This window comes from Bos mutus, chromosome 13 (assembly GCF_027580195.1).
Source record: "Bos mutus isolate GX-2022 chromosome 13, NWIPB_WYAK_1.1, whole genome shotgun sequence".
Lineage (NCBI taxonomy): Eukaryota > Metazoa > Chordata > Mammalia > Artiodactyla > Bovidae > Bos > Bos mutus.
Genome location: NC_091629.1, coordinates 59,542,303 through 59,562,556, shown reverse-complemented (window position 1 = coordinate 59,562,556; position 20,254 = coordinate 59,542,303). Strand labels below are relative to the sequence as shown.

Here is a 20,254-nt window from a genome sequence, read left to right as displayed (position 1 = left end):
AAATTTAACATGCCTCTATCTTCCTAAAATTTGTGACTAGAAGTAATTGTAAAAAGTGAATTGTGATATATACTAATATTTAGAAAAGACTTATTACAAACTGGTTAATGGACTGTTTTTTTATAACAACAAAAAAGGGAAAAAAAAAACACCTCAAATGTCAGCCTGTAGGAAAATGAATAACAAGATGACAGCACAGTCATAATACGTCATCCAGTGCAGCAATAAAAAATGAATGTACTTCAGCAATGTCTGCATCGATATCAGTGTATCTTGTGAACACACTGACCAAAATAAAAGCAAGTTTCAGAAGCAGAGATACAGTATAATCCTACTATATAAGGTCGAAAAAATTTTTAAAAATATAAAATATAAATGATATTATTTAGGGAGCAAGAAAGAAGCCTATTGAGGAAAGGTTGCTACACATCTTTGAAGGATTTCTTTAAGGATATTCTTTAAGAAAGATCTTAATCCTCCTTAAACAATCTTTCATATCTTTAATGATCTTAATTATCTTTAAGAAAAGCTAATTGGTTTTAGAGACAAACCAAGACTGATAAGCAGAACTAACTTCAGAGGAACAGAAGAAGACAAAATTAAATCTTTAAAATTAATATCCTTAGAATGACCCAAGGGATGCTGCTAAGCCCAAAATGGCTAAATAAAAAGTATTCATAGATTAAGAAAGGGCTTTTGGCAATTAAAAATATATTTTGGAAACAATACATTTAATAAAAGAGACAAATACTACATTATGTATGGTACTGGGATATGCAAAGGTAAGAAGAGACCTGGATGATAAAGTCTAGTAAACAACTAAAAATGTAAAGTAAATGTAAAAATAAAATAGGAATTGCAAGCACACAAAAGGAAAGCAAAAGGAATAAACAGTCATTTATAAAAGGGGGAGGTGGTTTCTATAAGCTGAAGAGTTGAAGAAAGACTCTAGTCTCCAGATTGAAAGATCCATTTAGTGCCAAGTAGGGAAAATGAATTTATCTATACCTAGACACAAATTCAAATTTGGCATTTCCAGAAATTAAAGGAAAGGAAAAAGTTATATAAGAACAAGAATCAACATCATTCACAGTGAATTCTAAGGAAAATGTAACAAAAATTTTTCTGTCTTTAAAGGAAAGCATTTTTTATCCTGGAATTCTATATCCTGCAAAACTAGCACCTGAGTGAGTGTAGGGTAAGGATGGAATGAAGACATTGTTCTTTTAGAAATGTTGGGATTCAGGAAAGTTATCCTCCATGAGTCTTCTCTGAAAAAAAATTTTACTTTAGAATGTTTTCCAGCAAAACAGAAGATTATAAGAAAGAAAATAACATGAATTATAGAAATAATAATGAACAAATAAATCATTAGACTTTTTGCTAAATAAGAATTTGTATTATAATAGGGCTTTCAATTTTTATCAAATTATTGAGAAAGAATTTCTTTAAAAATAGTGGCATAAAATAAAAGCCATTAAAATAAAACATGGTATTGTCACAGTAACAGTCAGCATCTAGACCATCAAATGATTAAAAACCATGTTAGGTAGTGGAAGGTAAGAGGTAAAAGCATACCAAAGGTCTTTCCTTTTCCTGGAGAAGCTTGTTAGAGATACCGGTTAACTCTCAATCATCATTGAAAAGAGAAATTTAATATTATCATTGGTGAGGTACCATTTTTATGGATAACATTTCTATTAATGTTGTTATTACATGTTAATTACATCCTTTATTCCTATGGATTTCAACTCTAAATTTGCCTACTTATCTGTAATTGGCTTTAAAAGATTTTCTAGTGTTTTCATATTCATTATTCTTGCCCAGGATTTCTGTCCTGAATACCCAACCGGTCTTCTTTGCTAACAACCTAAACTTAACCACATTCAAACTTTAAAAACAACCCATCTTGTCTGTGTTTAAACCCTTGGCCCAAAGGACCAGTCCAGACCCAAGCCTCCATAGAGAGCTCCATTCCTCCTGAACCTCTCCTGCCTTCCACTGCCCTCCACTCCCACCAAAGACCACATGGACTATAGCCAGCCAGGCTTCTCTGTCTATGGAATTCTCCAGGCAAGAATACTGGAGTGGGTAGCCATTCCCTTCTCTAGGTTAATCCACTTAGCTATGTTCAATTTCGGAGAAGGCAATGGCACCCCACTCCAGTACTTTTGCCTAGAAAATCCCATGGACGGAGGAGCCTGGTAGGCTGCAGTCCATGAGGTCGCTAGAGTCGGACACGACTGAGTGACTTCACTTTCACTTTTCACTTTCATGCATTGGAGAAGGAAATGGCAACCCACTCCAGTGTTCTTGCCTGGAGAATCCCAGGGACGGGGAAGCCTGGTAGGCTGCCGTCTATGGGGTCGCACAGAGTCGGACATGACTGAAGCAACTTAGCAGCAGCAGCAGCATGTTCAATTTAGAATCTTCAAGTAGTATTTTGTATATTCTATTATTTGGAGGTGAATTTAAATTTTCTCAAATAAGAGTAAGTTCTGTGGGAGAATAGAGGCAGGAAACACTTTGAACATGCCGGGCATCCTGCTCACAGTGAAATAACAGAATCAGACGAGGTCCTGCCAAATATTTTGGCCCATTCTTCCTTCCCCCTCCTCCTCATGCCTCCTTGTTTCAGGTAAGTTTATGACTCAGCTTTCTAGGAAAAATTTCCTTTTATTTGGTAAGAAAGCATTTCCACATTTTTGACGTAAGATACTTTTGCAAGTCACTTTAGAATTATTAACTTATGAATCATAGGAGTTGGCATCATTTTGAAATAAATAACTTCTTTGTCTAGATTAATGGCACTGACATCAATGCGGCAGAAACCAGCTATTGTCAGTTATAGCCAAGGGCAGCCCCAGTGGGAAGAAAGTAGAAGGCATGTCTTCAGACAGGTCATTTCTACTTCAGGGTCCCTGAACATCTGTCAGGCGTCGTAAAAGCTGAGCACACTACGTACGTGTCCATGTGGAGTCGATGTGGTGAGATGTCAGCTGTTGAAGACAGATGTTACCCATTTTTTATACCGTTAACAACATATCCATGAGAACACATTTTCAGATCTGTTAAGAAAATGAGATGTGAAAATTACATGTAGTGAATGGACTGCCTCTTTTCTTGCAGGGAAATATTAAAAGCTCCCTATCAGAGAATGAGTGAGGCAACAGAGTAGTTCAGTAATGAATCGTGGAATAATTGTGACAAATTAAGAGTCACCACGTAAGCTGCCACTGGACTTGCATTGTATTATGTTGTAATTAGATGTATTAACAAATGGAATGTGGGGTTTTTGTAGTACAAAATATTGACATTTTTTCCCAGGAGGCCAGTGTCTCAGCTAGAAGCTTCAAATATTCCTTCATTCTGGAGGAAGCCTATATATTATAGTTTTTGATCAGTAATTGGTGATTAAAAAATGTACTAAGTGAAAGATAAATGTTTTACCAGCCTAATAATTATCTGTCCGGACCTTATATGTTTGAAAAATCAGGGTGTGAAATGTAAGTCTGTTTTATGGCCTTAAACTTTAAAGAGTATTTAAGATAGGAAATGAGCATCTTCAGTTTAAAAGCTGCTCAACTTTCTTCAGTCTCTCAAGATCTAAAGAACAGAGGCTGAACTAAAAGTGAACTAAGCATAAAAATTCACTGCATATTTTTCTAAGTAGTTTTATTTAAAAGGATTTATTTAAGACTTAAGGAAAGTTTGTTGTTGTTTCCCTGTTCAGATTACTAAAAAGGACAGAGATTGTAAGATGTGACCTCTGTAGTGATGTTATTTAGTAAAATTCATGAGCTGGAAGTCTGGCTGCAGATGAAGAGCTGTTTTGTAAAAAGTGAGAGATATTTGTAAATGGAAGTGAAAAGCTGTCCCTTTCCAGCTGAATGATCAAACACACTTTGGAGAAAAACAGTGGTTGAACAGGTGTTCAGCATTATGAACTTGTGATGTAAAGAATGCAAAAACTGAATCTGGCAAAGATCTGTGTATTAAATTCTTTGTTCTTAAGAACCAAAATTTCATGCTGCAGAAAATCAACTCAAATTTGTGCTCTGTGAACAATGAGATAATGAAAAATTACAGAATTCACATAAAGAATGTATAATTATGTTACACCACTTACCTCAAGCATTTTTCCAGCATTGATAAGAGCATGTTTCTTTTTTAAACTATGACTGCCTTTTTTAATATTTTCTTTTTGTGAATGATGTAAGATAGTACTTAATTTTCTTAATTCTGTTCCTTTTCATTAATGACTTTTAAAAGTTTTTATTAATAAAAAGTAGAAAGTGTTAGTCACTCAGTCATGTCCGACTCTGTGCAATCCCATGGACTGTAGCCCACCAGGCTCTATTGGCCTTTTTATAAGAAATGATTCACATAATTCATATTAATTTGCAGTCACCACTTCCTTGTGAATTAGATGGGAAACAGGTATCTTATTTTGAAATAAATACTCTCTATAATTAAAACAGCTGTCACACTAGGAAGAAAACTCAACCTGTCTACCAAATCAGTAATGTATCTATGTGATCACTTGGCCTTGTAACCTTCTTAAACCCAATTTTGCTGCTTGTTTAGAAAATAATATTTGGTTGTGAATTTTTATCTCAGAGGGGAAAAAAATCTCTAGTAACTTTAAAACCAGTGGCCTCAGGATCTGCCCCAAACAGAAGCCAATTAGAAGATGTTTGAGAGCTATTCCCCAAAAGAAAGGAGAAAAAGTTAATTTCTGAGAGATTAGAATACAAGCTTGGGAAGTTTTAGCTTCCTGACTACAGGTGTGACAGAACACAGCTGATGAAACTGGGCAGGAATCTGACATCACCCTCTGTTTAACTTCAGCTGCCCAATGAGCCATGTCCAATGAGGAAGCCAGAGAGAACCTGGACAAGAAGTACATAGAGCTGTAATTTCACACTGAGACGACTGCCACAGACACGGCTTAAGGAGCTCACATTTGCCAAAGAATGTATAGCTGTCCACCATGTGCCAAAGAAGCTGCACAGGTTCTTAAAACACTGAAAAGCTGTTTAAAATGAAATCCGTGTTTGGTGGCCCACCTATCTAGGGTTATTTTCAAGTCAAGCAGTTCCAAGTATGCTCCTTATCTAGTCCACGGTTTCTAAAATCCTATAAACTAAAGTGAACTGTATTACAGATATTTTTTCTGTGTGCCTGATTTTCAGCTTGGGACTTAAAGGGCCACAACAAGTGAGGGTGTGATTAAGCTTGTCTTCAGATCCCAGCTGAAAGGACCACTATCCGTGGGGCAGATGTGTTGCTTTGGATTCCCCTCCTGCCCTGCGACTGCTTCCCATTCCAGGCTTCTCAGCCCCTGTTCTGAAGAGGGCTGTAATGAGATTGCTGGTTTAGGATGCCCCCTGCTTTGGGAGCATGGAGACTTAGCCTCTGGACCACCAGGGACATCCCCATTGAACCATTTTATTTGAAAGTACAGTTTATCTGTCCCATCACTTCATGGCAAATGGATGGGGCAAAAGTGGAAACAGTGACATATTTTATTTTCTTGGGCTCCAAAATTACTGTGCAGAGTGACTGTAGCCATGAAGTTAAAAGACTCTTGCTCCTTGGAAGAAAAGCTATGACAAACCTAGAAGGCGTATTAAAAAGCAGAGACATCACTTTGCTGGCAAAAGTATGTATAGTCAAAACTATGGTTTTTCCAGTAGTCATGTACAGATGACATAAAGAAGGCTGAGCATTGAAGAATTGATACTTTCAAACTATGGTGCTGAAGAAGACTCTTGGAAGTCCCTTGGACAGCAAGGAGATCAAACCAGTCAATCCTAAGGAAATCAACCCTGAATATTCATTGGAAGGACTGATGCTGAAGCTCCAATACTTTGGCCACCTGATGCAAAGAGCTGATTTATTGGAAAATACCCTGATGCTGGGAAAGATTGAGGGCAGGAGGAGAAGGGGGCAATAGAGGATGAGAAGGGGGCGATAGAGGATGAGATGGTTGGATGGCATCACTGACTCAATGGATATGAGTTTGAGCAAACTCTGGGAGATGGTAAAAGCCAGGGAAGCCTGACATGCTGCAGTCCCATGGGGTCATAAAGCATTGGGCACGACTTTAGCAACTGAACAACAGCTTATCAGCTACCAGTTACTTTGTTAAATGAAAAATGTCATCCATTAAGTTACATCATTATCTCCCGCTCAGCCAAGAACTCCGAGGAACACACCCTGTACTTGACCACCATCAGAAACTGTGCTGTCACAGTTCACAGACTAGGACATTGACTAGGACCCCAGTTTCTGATGCAATGTTGTGTCCCTCCATTTCTCTGGGCACATAGTATTTTTAACTTTTCTAAATTGAAATATGGTTGTTTACAATATGATATAAGCTTCAGGTGTACAACACAATGATCCACTAATTTTAAAAGTTAGATTCCATTTATAGTTACTATAAAATATTGGCTGTATACCCTGAAAGCAGGCACACTTGTTCCTGATCTTGGAGAGAAACTTTCAGTCTTTCACCATTGAATATGATCTCAGCTGTGGGTTTTTCCTACTTGGCCTGTATTATGTTGAGATCATTTTCTTCTATTCCTAGTTTGTTGAACTTAAAAAAAAAATCATATGAGGACATTAAGTTTTGTCAAATACTTTTTCTGCATCATCTGACATGCTCTTATGGGTTTGACCTTTATTCTGTTAATGTAGGACAGTATATTGATTTTCTTTTGTTGAATCACCCATGCCTGCACACTAAGTCCCTTCAATTGTGTCAACTCTTTGCAACCCTATGGATTGTACCCTGCCAGGCTTCTCTGTCCATGGGATTCTCCAGGCAAGAATACTGGAGTGGGTTGCCGTGCCCTCCTCCAAGGGCTCTTCCCAACACAGGGATCACACCAGCGTCTGTTACATCTCCTGCACTGGCAGAAGGGGTTTTTACCACTAGTGCCACCTGGGAAGCCCTGAATTACTCATACTTTCTAGGTATAAATTCTACTTTGTTATGGGGTATAATCCAACTGAATTTGGTTTGCTAGTGTTTTGTTGAGGAGTGTAGTTCTCCTTTTTTATATTGTCTTTATCTGGTTTTGGTGTCAAAGTAATGCTAGCCTCGTACACTGCCTTTGGGAGTGGTACCTCCTCTTCAATTCTTTGGAGGAGTTTGATGATTGCTGGTAATTCTTATTTAAATGTTCTATAGAATTTGCAAGTGAAACTATCCAGTCCTGGGGCTTTTGTATGTTTGAGGTTTTTGATTACTGATTCAATTTCCTAACTAGTTATAAATCTATTCCTATTTTCTATTTCTTTATGGTTCAGTTGGTGTAGGTTATGTGTGTCTCATTGTTTGCTAAACCCAGGGTAGACAAGCAGGGAAGCTGGAAGAAAATGGAAAGCTGGAAAAAGTCCCTATGAGGAGCCGTAGGTACTGTAGACAGTATTTATTCGCAGCTGCAAGGCCAAAATGCTTTATTCACTAATGGTTGACGCTTCTGCAGTGGGCTGCAAAGGCTTTTCACGTGGTGCTTATGTAGGCATGATGCACGTGCGCTCTGCTATAAATGATATCAGCTGTTGCATCATACCATGCAAAGTCACTGTTTACAGACTTTGTAAACAATGTGGGGCGAGAGAGAGAGAACATGTGATGAGAGTCTGACCACCGCCGTTTTGGCTGATTGTTATTTCCCAACAACGTGTTTCTTGAAATTTATCCATTTCTTTTTCTTCTAGGTTACCCAATTTGTTGGCATACAATTGTTGATAGCATTCTGTTACAATCCTTTTTATTTCTCTAAATTGTCTTGTACCTTCTTTCATTTTGGATTTGGAGTCTTTTTTTTTTTTTTCCCTTCCTTAATCTAGCTAAGGATTTGTCAGTTTTGTTGATCTTTTTGAGAATCCAACTCTTGGTTTCATTGATTTTTCTCTACTGTTTTTCTGTGTTCTTCTTTAGGAAATAGTTATCTCTTCTTTAACTCAGTGGTTATTTACAAGTTTGTTGTTTAATTACTGATGAGGAAATGGAAACTTAGAGAAGTTGGGTAGTGGCTCAAAGCAATACAGCCAATAGTAATGAAACCAAGCTATGCTCCCAGCTGTTCTCACTATGTGACTCAAAGTCTTAAACCAGGGCTTCCCAAACTTTGATGCACATTGGCATTGTCACCTAAAGACCTTCTGGGCGCTGGCTCCCACCCCCACATGCTTTGATTCACTTGGCCCAACTTGAGCTGATGGAACATGAAAAGGTCTCCCAGGTGATGCTAATGTGCCACAAAGTTTAAGAACTACTGCCTTAACAACTGTTTTTTTACCTTCTTAAGGAATTTTTTTTTAAGATGAGAATGCTTGGATAAATTATTTACCTCTAAATATCCTAGGTAGCTTACTTGGTTTCTCAAAGGACAGTATTAAACAGAAATAGATAAATTTTACCATGTGAAATTTAATCAAAAACTTATCTCTTTTACATGAAAAATCGTCCAACCCAATTTATACAATAAAAAGCAGCTAGAATCCTCACAAATGCAGGATAGGAGAGCGTTAGCTATACAGTAACTCACTTGTAAAAGATGTAGGGGTTTTGGCTGAATTGCAGAGCTTAACATGAATTCATTGTACCTGCTGAAGTAGCCGCCACAGCAGAAGCACTGAGTGGAGCTCTTGGAGGTGAGAAGTCTGCCAAGTTCTGCTCCAGTCAGACCACATCTGCTAAATTTGAGGTGTGTTCTCAGAGAAGCTGATAAATGAGAGGGAAGACCAATGAAAACCACTTACTACAAAAATCAGTTACAGGAACACAGAAGAGGAGGAAGACCAGAAAGCCAGTTTCAGATCTTAGAACATTCCTGAGCATGAGGATTCATTGCAGGTGTTAGGTTGGTGCAAACCTAATGGTGGTTTTGGACCATGAATTTTAAATCATTATAACTAGGTTCAAACACATCTTTATTAATCAAAATAGGAACCATTCCAGTCAACACCTTTTTGCCAACGAGAAATAAGTTTGCTTATTCCTGTAGCATAAAAATCCACTCTAGGATTTGACGAACTCTGCCTCCTGCTGATTGTGGAAAAAGTTGTCAAGATGCTTGAAGTGTAATTGATTGTCAAGAGGTCAGGTGAATATGGCAGATGAGGCAAAGTTCATAACCCAATTTGTTCAACAGGAAAATATAATGTAACAGACCCAACAAGTAAACTGTTGGAGAAGAACCTCTTCATAAATTAGAGACTTTTTTTAAGAGTGTAGTATTTGATACAGTTAATTTTTTTTAAGTTTATTCTTAAAAAAATATTTATTTTTTATTATTTTATTTTATTTTAAAATAAAAAATATTTATTATTTATTATTCTTAGCCTGACCCATACAACTCACTGATTAATCTTAACCAGAAAGTGTTTTACATCTTAATCTGTGGGTTACTGATTATAAGTGGGAAAAATTCTAAATATATGTATTTTAAAATTAAAATATATATAAACTTATACATGCACAGTTGATTTACATATAATAGCTACTAGATGATAATATGTCTTATATTATTTAGCATCTTGTACTTATAAACTTCTTTAAAATATGTCATCAGTTAAAAATGTCCTTTAATTGCCTCTATAAGCCTCTGAATATACAATAGTGAAAGTGAAAGTGTTAGTTGCTCAATTGTGTACAACTCTTTGCCAGGTTCCTCTCTCCATGGAATTCTCCAGGCAAAAATGCTGCAGTGGGTTGCCATTCCCTTCTCCAGGGGATCTTCCCAATCCAGGGATGGTACCTGGGTCTCCCGCATTGCAGGCTGATTCACAAGAGTGCCTCACAATTTAGACTTTTTCATTAATAGAATTGCATCTAAAGTAGAATCAACACAAGGTGTAGTAAAATGGAAAAAAATCACAGTTGACGGTGATATTTTAAAAAATTATCTTAAATTCGGCTAAGGAAATAGAGGAAAATCAGAACCATTAACTTTAGAAAAAAATTGTCTTGTGTAAATTAATTGGATAAAGCCACCTTCAAAGTTTAATACATTTTCTGCTACATAGATCTAGACTGAGCCACTGCATTATTTATTTTACCGAAAGTCAATTTATTTTTCCATCAGTTCAGAAGGAAAGGAATAATAATTGAGGTTCTGCTTTCCAGTTTTGAAGGACTATATTTGAAAGTGTCAGGTAACTCCAAATCATGTATATGTGTGTGTGTGTGTGTGTATAGTATATGTGTGTATGTATGTATGTATATGTATGTGTGTGTATATTTAAGCTGTGGGACTTGTTTACTAGCAACAGAAACAAGGACCTTATTATGATAGAGCCCACAAACGAACTGTTCTTGAGTATACAGAGGTATATTTAGAATTTGAAAAGAAATTTATTGAATTTACCTTTAGGACAAGATTTGCCTGTTCAGTTTTAGTTTCTCTGATGTGCTATTCTAATGTGAATATAGCATTTTTGAAATTTTTTTTTATATGCAGGGTGCTATTTTAAAATCTGTTTCAAATGTTATGCATTGTATGGTCTCTATATGGCCAGAGTAGTGTAGTGTTTTTATAGCCCTTCTGGTCAAAAATTTTTGTCTTAAGTCACGTCACACTTGCCTTGCATGTGCTTTAAAGTTGCCTTGTATGTATCTCACCTCATCAGAAGGCTGCCGGTTCTTTTTGCTGGAGGCGAAAGAGGGGATTTCAAGCCTATTAGTTTACTTGCTGTGTGCCAAACAGCCAGTTTTCTGTTTTATTCATTAGTCTGTAAATAATAATCTGCATTAGTGTTTTCCTATTAGTTGAATTTTAACCAAAAACATTTAACATTAAATACTTAATTTTGTTTAATTTGAACTTGTCCCCTTTCCCTACTTATTCAACCATTCAAGCTCATAGCAGCATGAAGGTGTTTCATATTCTCTTTTTAATTATGGTTTTTGTCTTAGGAAATGTCACTGGCAAATAGCTTCATCCCTTTTGGAATTATTAACTCTCTAAATTGGGAGGCTTCTTCTGACTGTTTATAAACTAACTTTAATGTGACAACTTCAACTATTGGTACTTCCAAGTCCACGCACACAGTTGTGTAGTGAAAAGATACTAAATGAGAAATCGAGAGATCTGCTTTTTTAGCTTTGTCACTCACTGTGCATGAACCTTCAGACTGCCTGTCTGTAAGATGAGGGCGCCATGGTTCCCTAGGCAGAAGAGATAAAGTATGCGGAAGTCTTCTGTAAATTGCAAAAAAAAAAAAAAAAAAAGCTCTTGTTATTGTACTACTATTATTATCATCATCATTATCATCATCATTATTAAAGATTTTTCCATTAAAAAGTTGAATTGTCTATAGCCAATATTGTACCAGCGGCAAAACTGGCAAAGACTAGTTTTTAAGATATGTGAGAAGGTGGAAAATGTAGTGAATTTGCCCAGTCGCTCAGCATTAGTGAAAGACAGTTTTGGCAGAGGAATTACTTTTTCCATCCTCAAGTATACTGTCTCCCTTTCCATAGAAACTATGTGAGGCAAGAAGTCATGTGTCTAAAACCTTTGAACCTAAAAACGAAAAAAAAGCTCACCTTCAAAACGAACTCTGGAGGGGCCTATAGCCTCGAGTGTAGCACAGATTATCAACATAAACTGTTATGAGACCCTTGTGAGCCGCACCATGACCTTGCTGACACCGGTGCGCTGGATCTCGCACCACACACCTCAGGGAGGTCCCAGATCAGAGGCAGGTGTGGCCACTTTTGCTATTTGTCCTGGGGCTGCCCCAGTGCTGCGGCTCCCAGGCTCCATGATAACTGCTGTCAGAGAACCAGGAAGTCACTAGACTGGAGGCCAGTTCATTTATACTCTGTCTTACCAAGCTAGCACACTCTTCTTTTTACTGTTTGTGACTGTGGTGAAGTATCTTAAAAGTTATAGTCTTCTTATTCCTTTTATTTTTTCAACAAACATTTATTGAAAGTCCTCTGAGTGACAGAGTGAGATAGCCCAAGTGAGAGTCAAAGACCAGGTGTCTCTCTTTTTAAAAAAATTTTTATTGAATACTTAATTTAATAAAATAAAATTTTATTTAATTCTTATTACAGTTTATTATTTGATTTTTATTTCTATTGTACAGCAAAGAGAATCAGCTATGCGGATACATATATCCCCTCCCTTTTGGGTTTCCTTCCCATTTAGGTCACCGCAGAGCACTGAGTCCAGTTCCCTGTGCTATACAGTAGGTTCTCATTAGTTACCTATTTTATACATAATATCAAAGTGTCTATTTGTCAGTCCCAATCTCCCAGTCCATCCCACGTCCCCTTCCCCATTGGTATCCATATGCTCTCTGTATCTTTATTTCTGCTTTGCAAATACAATCATCTATAGCATCTTTCTAGATTCCACATATATGTGTTACGATACAATATTTGATTTTCTCTTTCTGACTCACTTGGTGACTGTTCTTGAAGAACTCATGTATTAATGGGGAAAGGACCCATAAGAAAATCATTACAATATGATGGAAAAAATGGCTATAGATTCCTTTGGTTCTAAATAGCCAGATCAGACTTTAGCATTACTTGATTCAGCATCTCAGCAGTGTCTACAAGAACCAGGCTCTTGTCCTCCTCCTGTTTTACCATTCTCAGTGTTGTTATAAATAGGAAAACCCTTCCAGAAGACTTCTGATTTATCATCCAGAGCTCATGTGCCATAATTGGGCCATATGTATGCTGCCCCTAAGCAAAGTGTTGGCAAGGGGTAGGAGACTTCCAGGACGGGTGGAAGCTCCAGGTCAGAGGCAGTCTCTCCTGATACTTGTCTGAGAATTAGACAACCAAGCAAAACCAGGACTTGGCAAACAGAAGAGGGTGAGGAAATGGATTTTTGGAGAAAACTACAAGAATGTGGAGGGGAGGGAGTGACCACACTGAGAAGGGAAGGCCGGTTGGATGGGTGGGGAACTTCATGGAGGAGCTGTTATTTAAGCTGCTATTAAAAGACGTCAGATTTTCAGAACAGAGCAGGAGTGTGTAGTTGGGTAGGGCTAAACTCCAGGTAAAGAAAATAACTTGGTACTTTAGGGAACAGCAATAATCCTAGAGTCCGGAGCATTGTTTATGCAGAAGAGTCTAATGGGAAGTAGAGCTTCCCAGGTGGCACAGTGGTAAAGAATCTGCCTGCAATGCAAGAGACACAGGTTCAATTCCTGGGTTGGGAATATCTCTTGGAGAAGGAAGTGACAACCCACCCCAGTATTCTTGCCTGGGAAATCCCATGGTCAGAGGAGCCTGGCGGGCTACAGTCCATGAGATTGTAAAAGAGTCAGACACGACTCAGTGACTAACAGCAACAATAACAGACTGGGAAGTAAGACAGGAGATTGGGAGAATACGTGAATGTTGTTTTGACCTGGTCCTGAAGGAAATGAACTCTTCCCTTCAGCTGTACATTCCTGTCTCTTCTTCCCATTGTCTTCGCCTTGCTCAATTGTGTTTTGTTAATTAAGACTCAGTTGGGTTTTGTTAACTTCTGTATCCCCAGTAGTTATCACATTGACTCATGTAATAGTGCTTCAGTCTGCATTTGTTGAAACTGAGCTGTGTCTGTGTATGTGCTGTGTATTGTTTAGTCGCTCAGTCGTGTATGATCCTTTGTGACCCCATAGACTGTAACCCACCAGACTCCTCTGTCGGTGGGATTTCCCAGGCAAGAATACTGAAATGGGTTGTCATTTTCTTCTCCAGGGGATCTTCCCAACCCAGGTATTGAAACTGCATCTCCTGCATTGGCAGGTGGATTCTTTACCATTGAGTCACCAGGGAAGCATGTGTTACATATACAAACATACATACATAAAAATTACATAACATATGAATAAACTGAATTTTTTCATACCAAAGGTACAACTCACAGCCTTATCATTACTTTGTGCTTTTTTAAAAAATGCTAAATATGGGTTTATTTTTGATATCATCTTTATTTTTATTGTTATCTAGGATGCTGGAGAAATGGTTCGTTCCTTCGTTGGTGGTTTGGAACTTGTTGTCAATTTACTGAAATCAGATAATAAAGAAGTGTTGGCCAGTGTATGTGCTGTTATTACGAATATAGCAAAAGATCAAGAAAATTTAGCTGTTATCACAGATCATGGAGTTGTTCCTTTACTGTCCAAGCTAGCAAATACAGTAAGTAATGTATCTTTTTATTTCAAAATGCATATTGTCATAGTAGTAGCAAAAACAATGAGCTCAAAATCCAGAGACCTGGATTCAAGTTTAATATCCATCACTTATGAGGTATGAGATTTAGTAAATTCATTTCATTTAATTTCTCTGAGACAAATAACCGTGAAAGTATATTTCAAACTGTAAAGTGTTAATATGCAGAAGCTTTGTAAAAATAGAGGCTATTTTTCACTTATCACTGGCAAGTAAAGTGGTGGCAAATATAAACGTTACTATAGAAGTGTTAACTATCGTATCACCATCATCATTATTATGATCTTTAACATGATTATTCATGCCAACTTGAGAACTTAAATGCTCCTTTCTAAGCTTAGCAAGCCTGTGTCGATGGCACTCTTGAGCTAGAAGATTTTGGCAATCACTGTATTCTTTATCCAGAGCTGTACTAGATAGAACAAGCAGCCTTCAGAGATAATGACTTCACCATGACCATAGATATTTGAGCATGGCTTGGTCTGCTGCTTGGCAGAAAAGTCATAAAGCAGAAATTCAGTGATTGGAAGCCTGTTTGATCTAGAAGACTTTTGGGCCAGTCTCATACTGAATTCCTAAGAATATCTGCCAGTTCCAGTTAAGGACTCTCAAGTCCTTAATCGAGAGAACAGTGTAATTAACAAACAGAAAATTAGAGCATTATTCAGTTGTATTATACATGTATGAGGTAATAACATCCAAAAAGAAGGATGTAGTCTACATAAACAATACAGAAGGATTTCCTTGTAGCTCAAAGGGTAAAGAATCTGCCTGCAATGCAGGAGACCAGGGTTCAATCCCTGGGTCAAGAAGATCCTCTGGAGAAGGGAATGGCAGTCGACTCCAGTATTCTTGCCTGGAGAATCCCATGGACAGAGAAGCATGGTGAGCTACAGTCCATGGGGTCGCTCAGACTCAGACACAACTGAACGACTAACACACACAATCAGAAAGGAAAATGGGGGACTCAGCACCTGACCTTGTTTACTGCATTGTCTTCTCCCTCTTAGGAACCAAGGTATCTTACTGATGTGTAAGTATTCCTAGGGTGAAGAAGTAGGATGAATCTGCTTATCCAAGTTGTCTGATAGGGTCCCTTAAGAATGTCCAATATTCCTTAATTATTTTTTATTATTTGACTACTTGCTGATCTGTAGGTCTGTGTTGTGAGTGGACTTACTCAGAAGGAAATTGAGCCTTGAGCAAATAACTAATGCCTGATACCTGATCACCTTTGCCTGCATGTATTCTATTCAGTTCATAAAAAGAACGTTGATCCATTGGTGACCCACCAAAATACTAGTTTCCATCTAGACACCAACTATGTAGCCAGTGGGTAGTTAACATCTAAGACTGGTTCCCAACCTTTTTGGCACCAGGGACTGGTTTTGTGGAAGACAGTTTTTCCATGGACCAGGAGTGGGGGTTGGGGACGCTTTCAGGATGATTCAAGGGCTTCCCTGGTAGCTCACATGGTAATGAACTTGCCTGCAATGCAAGAGACCCAGGTTTAATCCCTGGATTGGGAAGATCTCCTGGAGAAGGGAATGGCTACCCACTCCAGTATTCTTGTCTGGAAAATTCCATGGACACTGGAGCGCTACAGTCCACTGGGTTGCAAAGAGTGAGGCAGGACTGAGCAAGTAACACTTTGACTTTTAAGCACATTGGCGTTTATTGTACACTTTATTTCTATTATCGGCTTCACCTCAGATCATCAGGCATCAGAGCCTAGACGTTTGCTGTTGTTCAGTTTTGGGGACCCCTCATCTAGAGCATAAACATCACAGGGTCATTACGATGCACATACCACAGTTCATTTTCCTTGTGCAGAATAACGACAAACTGAGGCGTCACCTAGCAGAAACGATTTCACGTTGCTGTATGTGGGGCAGAAACAGAGTGGCCTTCGGCGAGCACAAGGCGGTGGCTCCCTTAGTGCGGTACCTGAAATCAAATGACACCAACGTGCACAGAGCAACAGCCCAAGCCTTGTACCAGCTCTCAGAAGATGCCGACAACTGCGTTACCATGCACGAGAATGGAGCCGTGAAGGTACTGTTGATCAACTTTGTGCGATAGTCCAAGTTAAGTCAGTGTATGCTGGAAAGAAACTTAAGTAATGTGAAGGTTTTACTAGAAGGGGTGTTTGAACACACAAAACTACCCACTTGTTGCATCACGACTATGGGTGGGTTATGTGTTACCATTATCATGGTTTGTCCTGCAGAAAAGTTGTGTGAAAATAAATTCCTTCTAAATCAAAGAATATAATATATACTCAGTTAACTAAGTAGTTGTTCCATAATTCGAATTGGATTAAACAAAACATATGTTTTTAGGGAGGGATTCTGGTGGCTCAGATGGTAAAGAATCTGCCTGCAGTGTAGGAGACCCCAGTTCAATTCCTGAGTCAGAAGATCCCCTGGAGAAGGGAATGGCTACCCACTCCAGTATTCTTGCCTGGAAAATTCCATGGACAGAGGAGCCTGGTAGGCTACAGTCCATGGAGTCTGAAAGAGTTGGACACAACTGAGCAAGGAACACTTTTCAAACAAAATATATAGTGTATGAACAATCAGTGATATTCATAATTCTGCTTAATGTTTTATTTACTTAGCACCTATATAGTAAATAGAGGCACCAACTACACAGGAAAGGAGCTGACAAACAGCAACTAGATAGTCTTGCCAGTCTTACCCATAAGCAAAGAGCCAATTCAAAGACATTTTTTTAAAGAAAAAAACTGTGCGTCAAATTTTCTTTGCCTTTAATATCCAGTAGGAAAGTTTCTGTGCATAGGCTTTGATGTATCTGTATGTTGGGAACTACCTAGAGCTTCTGAGTGAAGTATTTTTATGACAATGTATATAAAAATACTTAGGAGTACATGAATAGCTTACAAGTATTAGGAAAAATTGGTTTCAAGTTAATAGTCCTTTTCTACAGCTTGTTTCCTTGTACAATGTAATTTTACTGTCCAGTGTCTCAGCTTGGAGCCTATGACAGCCAGAGGCATTTACATTTTGAAATATATGTCCAAAGTCAGCTTGATCTTTTAAACAAAAGCTAATAAAATCTTCAGTTAATGTATCTTTCAAACTTATATGTGCTGAATATGAAGATAAGCCTGGTAAGCTATAGTCCATGGGGTTGCAAAGAATCGGACACAACTGAGCAACTAACTCTTAACTTACAAAACATCTTCAGAGGAATAAGATTCTTAAAATGCCAGTTGGTAATTTTTTGAGGTGATTCTTTTAATTTATCCTTTAAACCTATTAGAGTTGAAGAATATGATGTTAATTTTTCTGAATTTAAACCCGATTAAACCCAAGTGTGTCAGCTTTTCCATTATAAATCCATTTTTACAGCACACAAGTTAGGCCATATTGATTTCTTCAAGCAAAAAAAAAAAAAAAAAAAAAAAAAAAGCACCTTTTAAACTAAGCACCAATTTTTTAAAGTTAATTATAAAAGATATACTGGAATGTTAACTTCAAGTTGCTAAAGAATGGTAAAAATGCCATCACTTCTATGTGATCATGTTCACACTTCAAAAAAGATTTTCTAACTTAAAATTATACATTCTATTATTGAATAAGTACAGTCTAATATGCATAGCCTAAAGACTTTTAAAAAAATTAAAAGCTATAAAAGTTAAGTAGCTGGTAAAGTGTCAGACATATACCATGCTTAGACAATTGCCAGTTCCTTTAAGAAGAGAATTTATAGACTACTCAGAATTCAAATTTAATAATGTTTACCTGTTACACTTCAATTTCCATTTATACCAGCTATAAATGCAAGTCTCGATTATTTCTTCTAACACAAGTCCATAGGTAATCTAAACTCATTTACGAATTGTGCTGTGCTACGAAAAGTGTTGAAACCGTGTTCACCCACCCACATAGCTTTATGTAAATCACAAAATAAAGTAACAAAAATGATTAGAGTGAGGGACAGGATAGAGAACAACAAAGAAAGTTGGGTTTGTTGCCCTTGAGACCCCTTCCCAGGTCAGCTAAGGGTGTCTTGAGGTTCTCTCTGCCTTGCTCACCTGCATTCCCAACTACCTGCCATTTCTAATAGAGGATGAGTGTAAAAATATGATTCTTATAAGCTTATTGTAGGCTGCTCTGTCCTGACACAGAGACTGTCTTTATGGTGGGCTCTCCCTCATGTGGCCATGGGGGAAGCCTGAGGACCTGTGTCCTCCTTCTTTGGTTTTAAAGAGTTAAAATTGTGGATGATAGTGTACTGGGTGTTGGTAGAACCCAGTGGGGTTTGATAGTTTCTTGGATGTGAGGAATAAAGGAAAGTGTTGAGTCAAAATTAACTCCAGGTTTTGGGCTAAGTGAAGAGGAAGTTTCCATCAACCAAGACAATGCAAGAAAATATAGGCACTTGTTGTTATTCAGTCACCAAGTCCTTTCTGACTCCGCAACCACATGGATTGCAGCATGCAGTCTCTTACCATCTCCTGGAGTTTGCCCAAGTTCATGTCCATTGCATTGGTGATGCCATCCAACCATCTCATCCTCTGTGACCCTCTTCTCCTTCTGCCTTCAATCTTACCCAGCATCAGGGTATTTTCCGATGAGTCGGCTGTTCACATCAGGTGGCCAAAGTTTCGGAGCTTCAGCATCTGTCCTTCCAATGAATATTCAGGGTTGATTTCCTGTAAGATTGACTGTTTAACCTCCTCACTGTCCAAGGGACTCTCAAGAATCTTATCAGCACCACAGTTCAAAACATCAGTTCTTTGGTGCTTAGCCTTCTCTATGGTCCGGCTCTCATAGGCATATCAGGGTGTTACAGTACCTGCAGTCAATGTGTCACATTGTGTAACTGCTAACATGCTAACATTTCTGACTTCAAATGTACATAAACTTTATCCACTAATTTGGCAAATCCCTGACTGTTTTTGTTCCTAAATGCTACAGCACCTTTCTAGTCAAATGCTGACAGTCAGCCCTTCTTATTGGTGGGTTCTACTCCACAACCATAGATTCAACCAACCATAGATTGAAAATATTCAGAAAAAAATATTCCAGAAGGTTCCAAAATGCAAAACTGAAATTTGCCACATGTACTGGCAAATATTTACATATCATTTACATTGTATTCAGAACTATTACATTGCATTTACATTGTATTTGTTGTTGTTCAGTCACTCAGTCATGTGTGACTCTTTGCAACCCATGGACTGCAGCACGCCAGGCTTCCCTGTCCGTCACTATCTTCCTGTTGCTCAAACTCATGTCCATTGAGGTGATGATGCCTTCCAAGCATCTCATCCTCTGTTGCTCCCTTCTCCTCCTGCCCTAAATCTTTCCTGGCATCAGGGTCATTGTATTTCATATTTTAAGTAATCTAGAGATTTAAAGACATACAGATGGCCAGCAGGCACATTAAAAGATGCTCAGCATCATTAATCATCAGAGAAATGCAAATCAAAACTGCAGAGAGATAACACCTCATACCATCAGAATGGCTGTCATCAAAAGACCACAAATATCAAATTTGGCAAGAATGTGGAGAAAAGGGAACCTTTGTGTACTGTTGGTGGAAATGTGGATTGGTGCCGCCATTATGGAGAACACTATGGAGATTTTTCAAAACGTAAACATAGAAATACCATATGGTCCAGCAATTCTACTTCTGTGTGTATATCTAAAGAAAATCAAAACACTAATTTGAAAAGATACATGAACCCCAATGTTCATATCAGCATTATTTATAATTGCCAAGATAAGGAAGCAACCTAAGTATCCATCAACAAATGAATAAACAGGATGTGGTGTGTGTATATATGCATAATATGTGGATATATATATACACACACACACACACACAATAGAATGTATGTATATATACACAATAGAATATTACTCGGCCATAAAAAAGAATTAAAATTTGTCATTTCAACAACATGGTTGGATTTGGAGGCCGTTATGTTAAGTAAAATAAGTCAGACAGAGAAAAGTGAATACTGTATGTTATCACTATATATGGAATCTGAAAAAGACAACAAATTAGTGA

At 37.9% G+C, this 20,254-nt stretch overlaps 1 protein-coding gene across 8 annotated transcripts in view; it reads left to right on the top strand.

Annotated features, from left to right (window-relative positions):
- The window catches only part of ODAD2 (outer dynein arm docking complex subunit 2), a 167,181-nt gene that overhangs the window by 106,006 nt on the left and 40,921 nt on the right, over positions 1–20,254 (top strand). For all 8 annotated transcript variants that reach the window (XM_070381801.1, XM_070381802.1, XM_070381806.1 and 5 more), the window contains 2 exons: positions 13,988–14,176; positions 16,043–16,264. In XM_070381801.1, the coding sequence (XP_070237902.1) occupies positions 13,988–14,176; positions 16,043–16,264 (411 nt within the window). The remainder of the gene's footprint in view (positions 1–13,987; positions 14,177–16,042; positions 16,265–20,254) is intronic.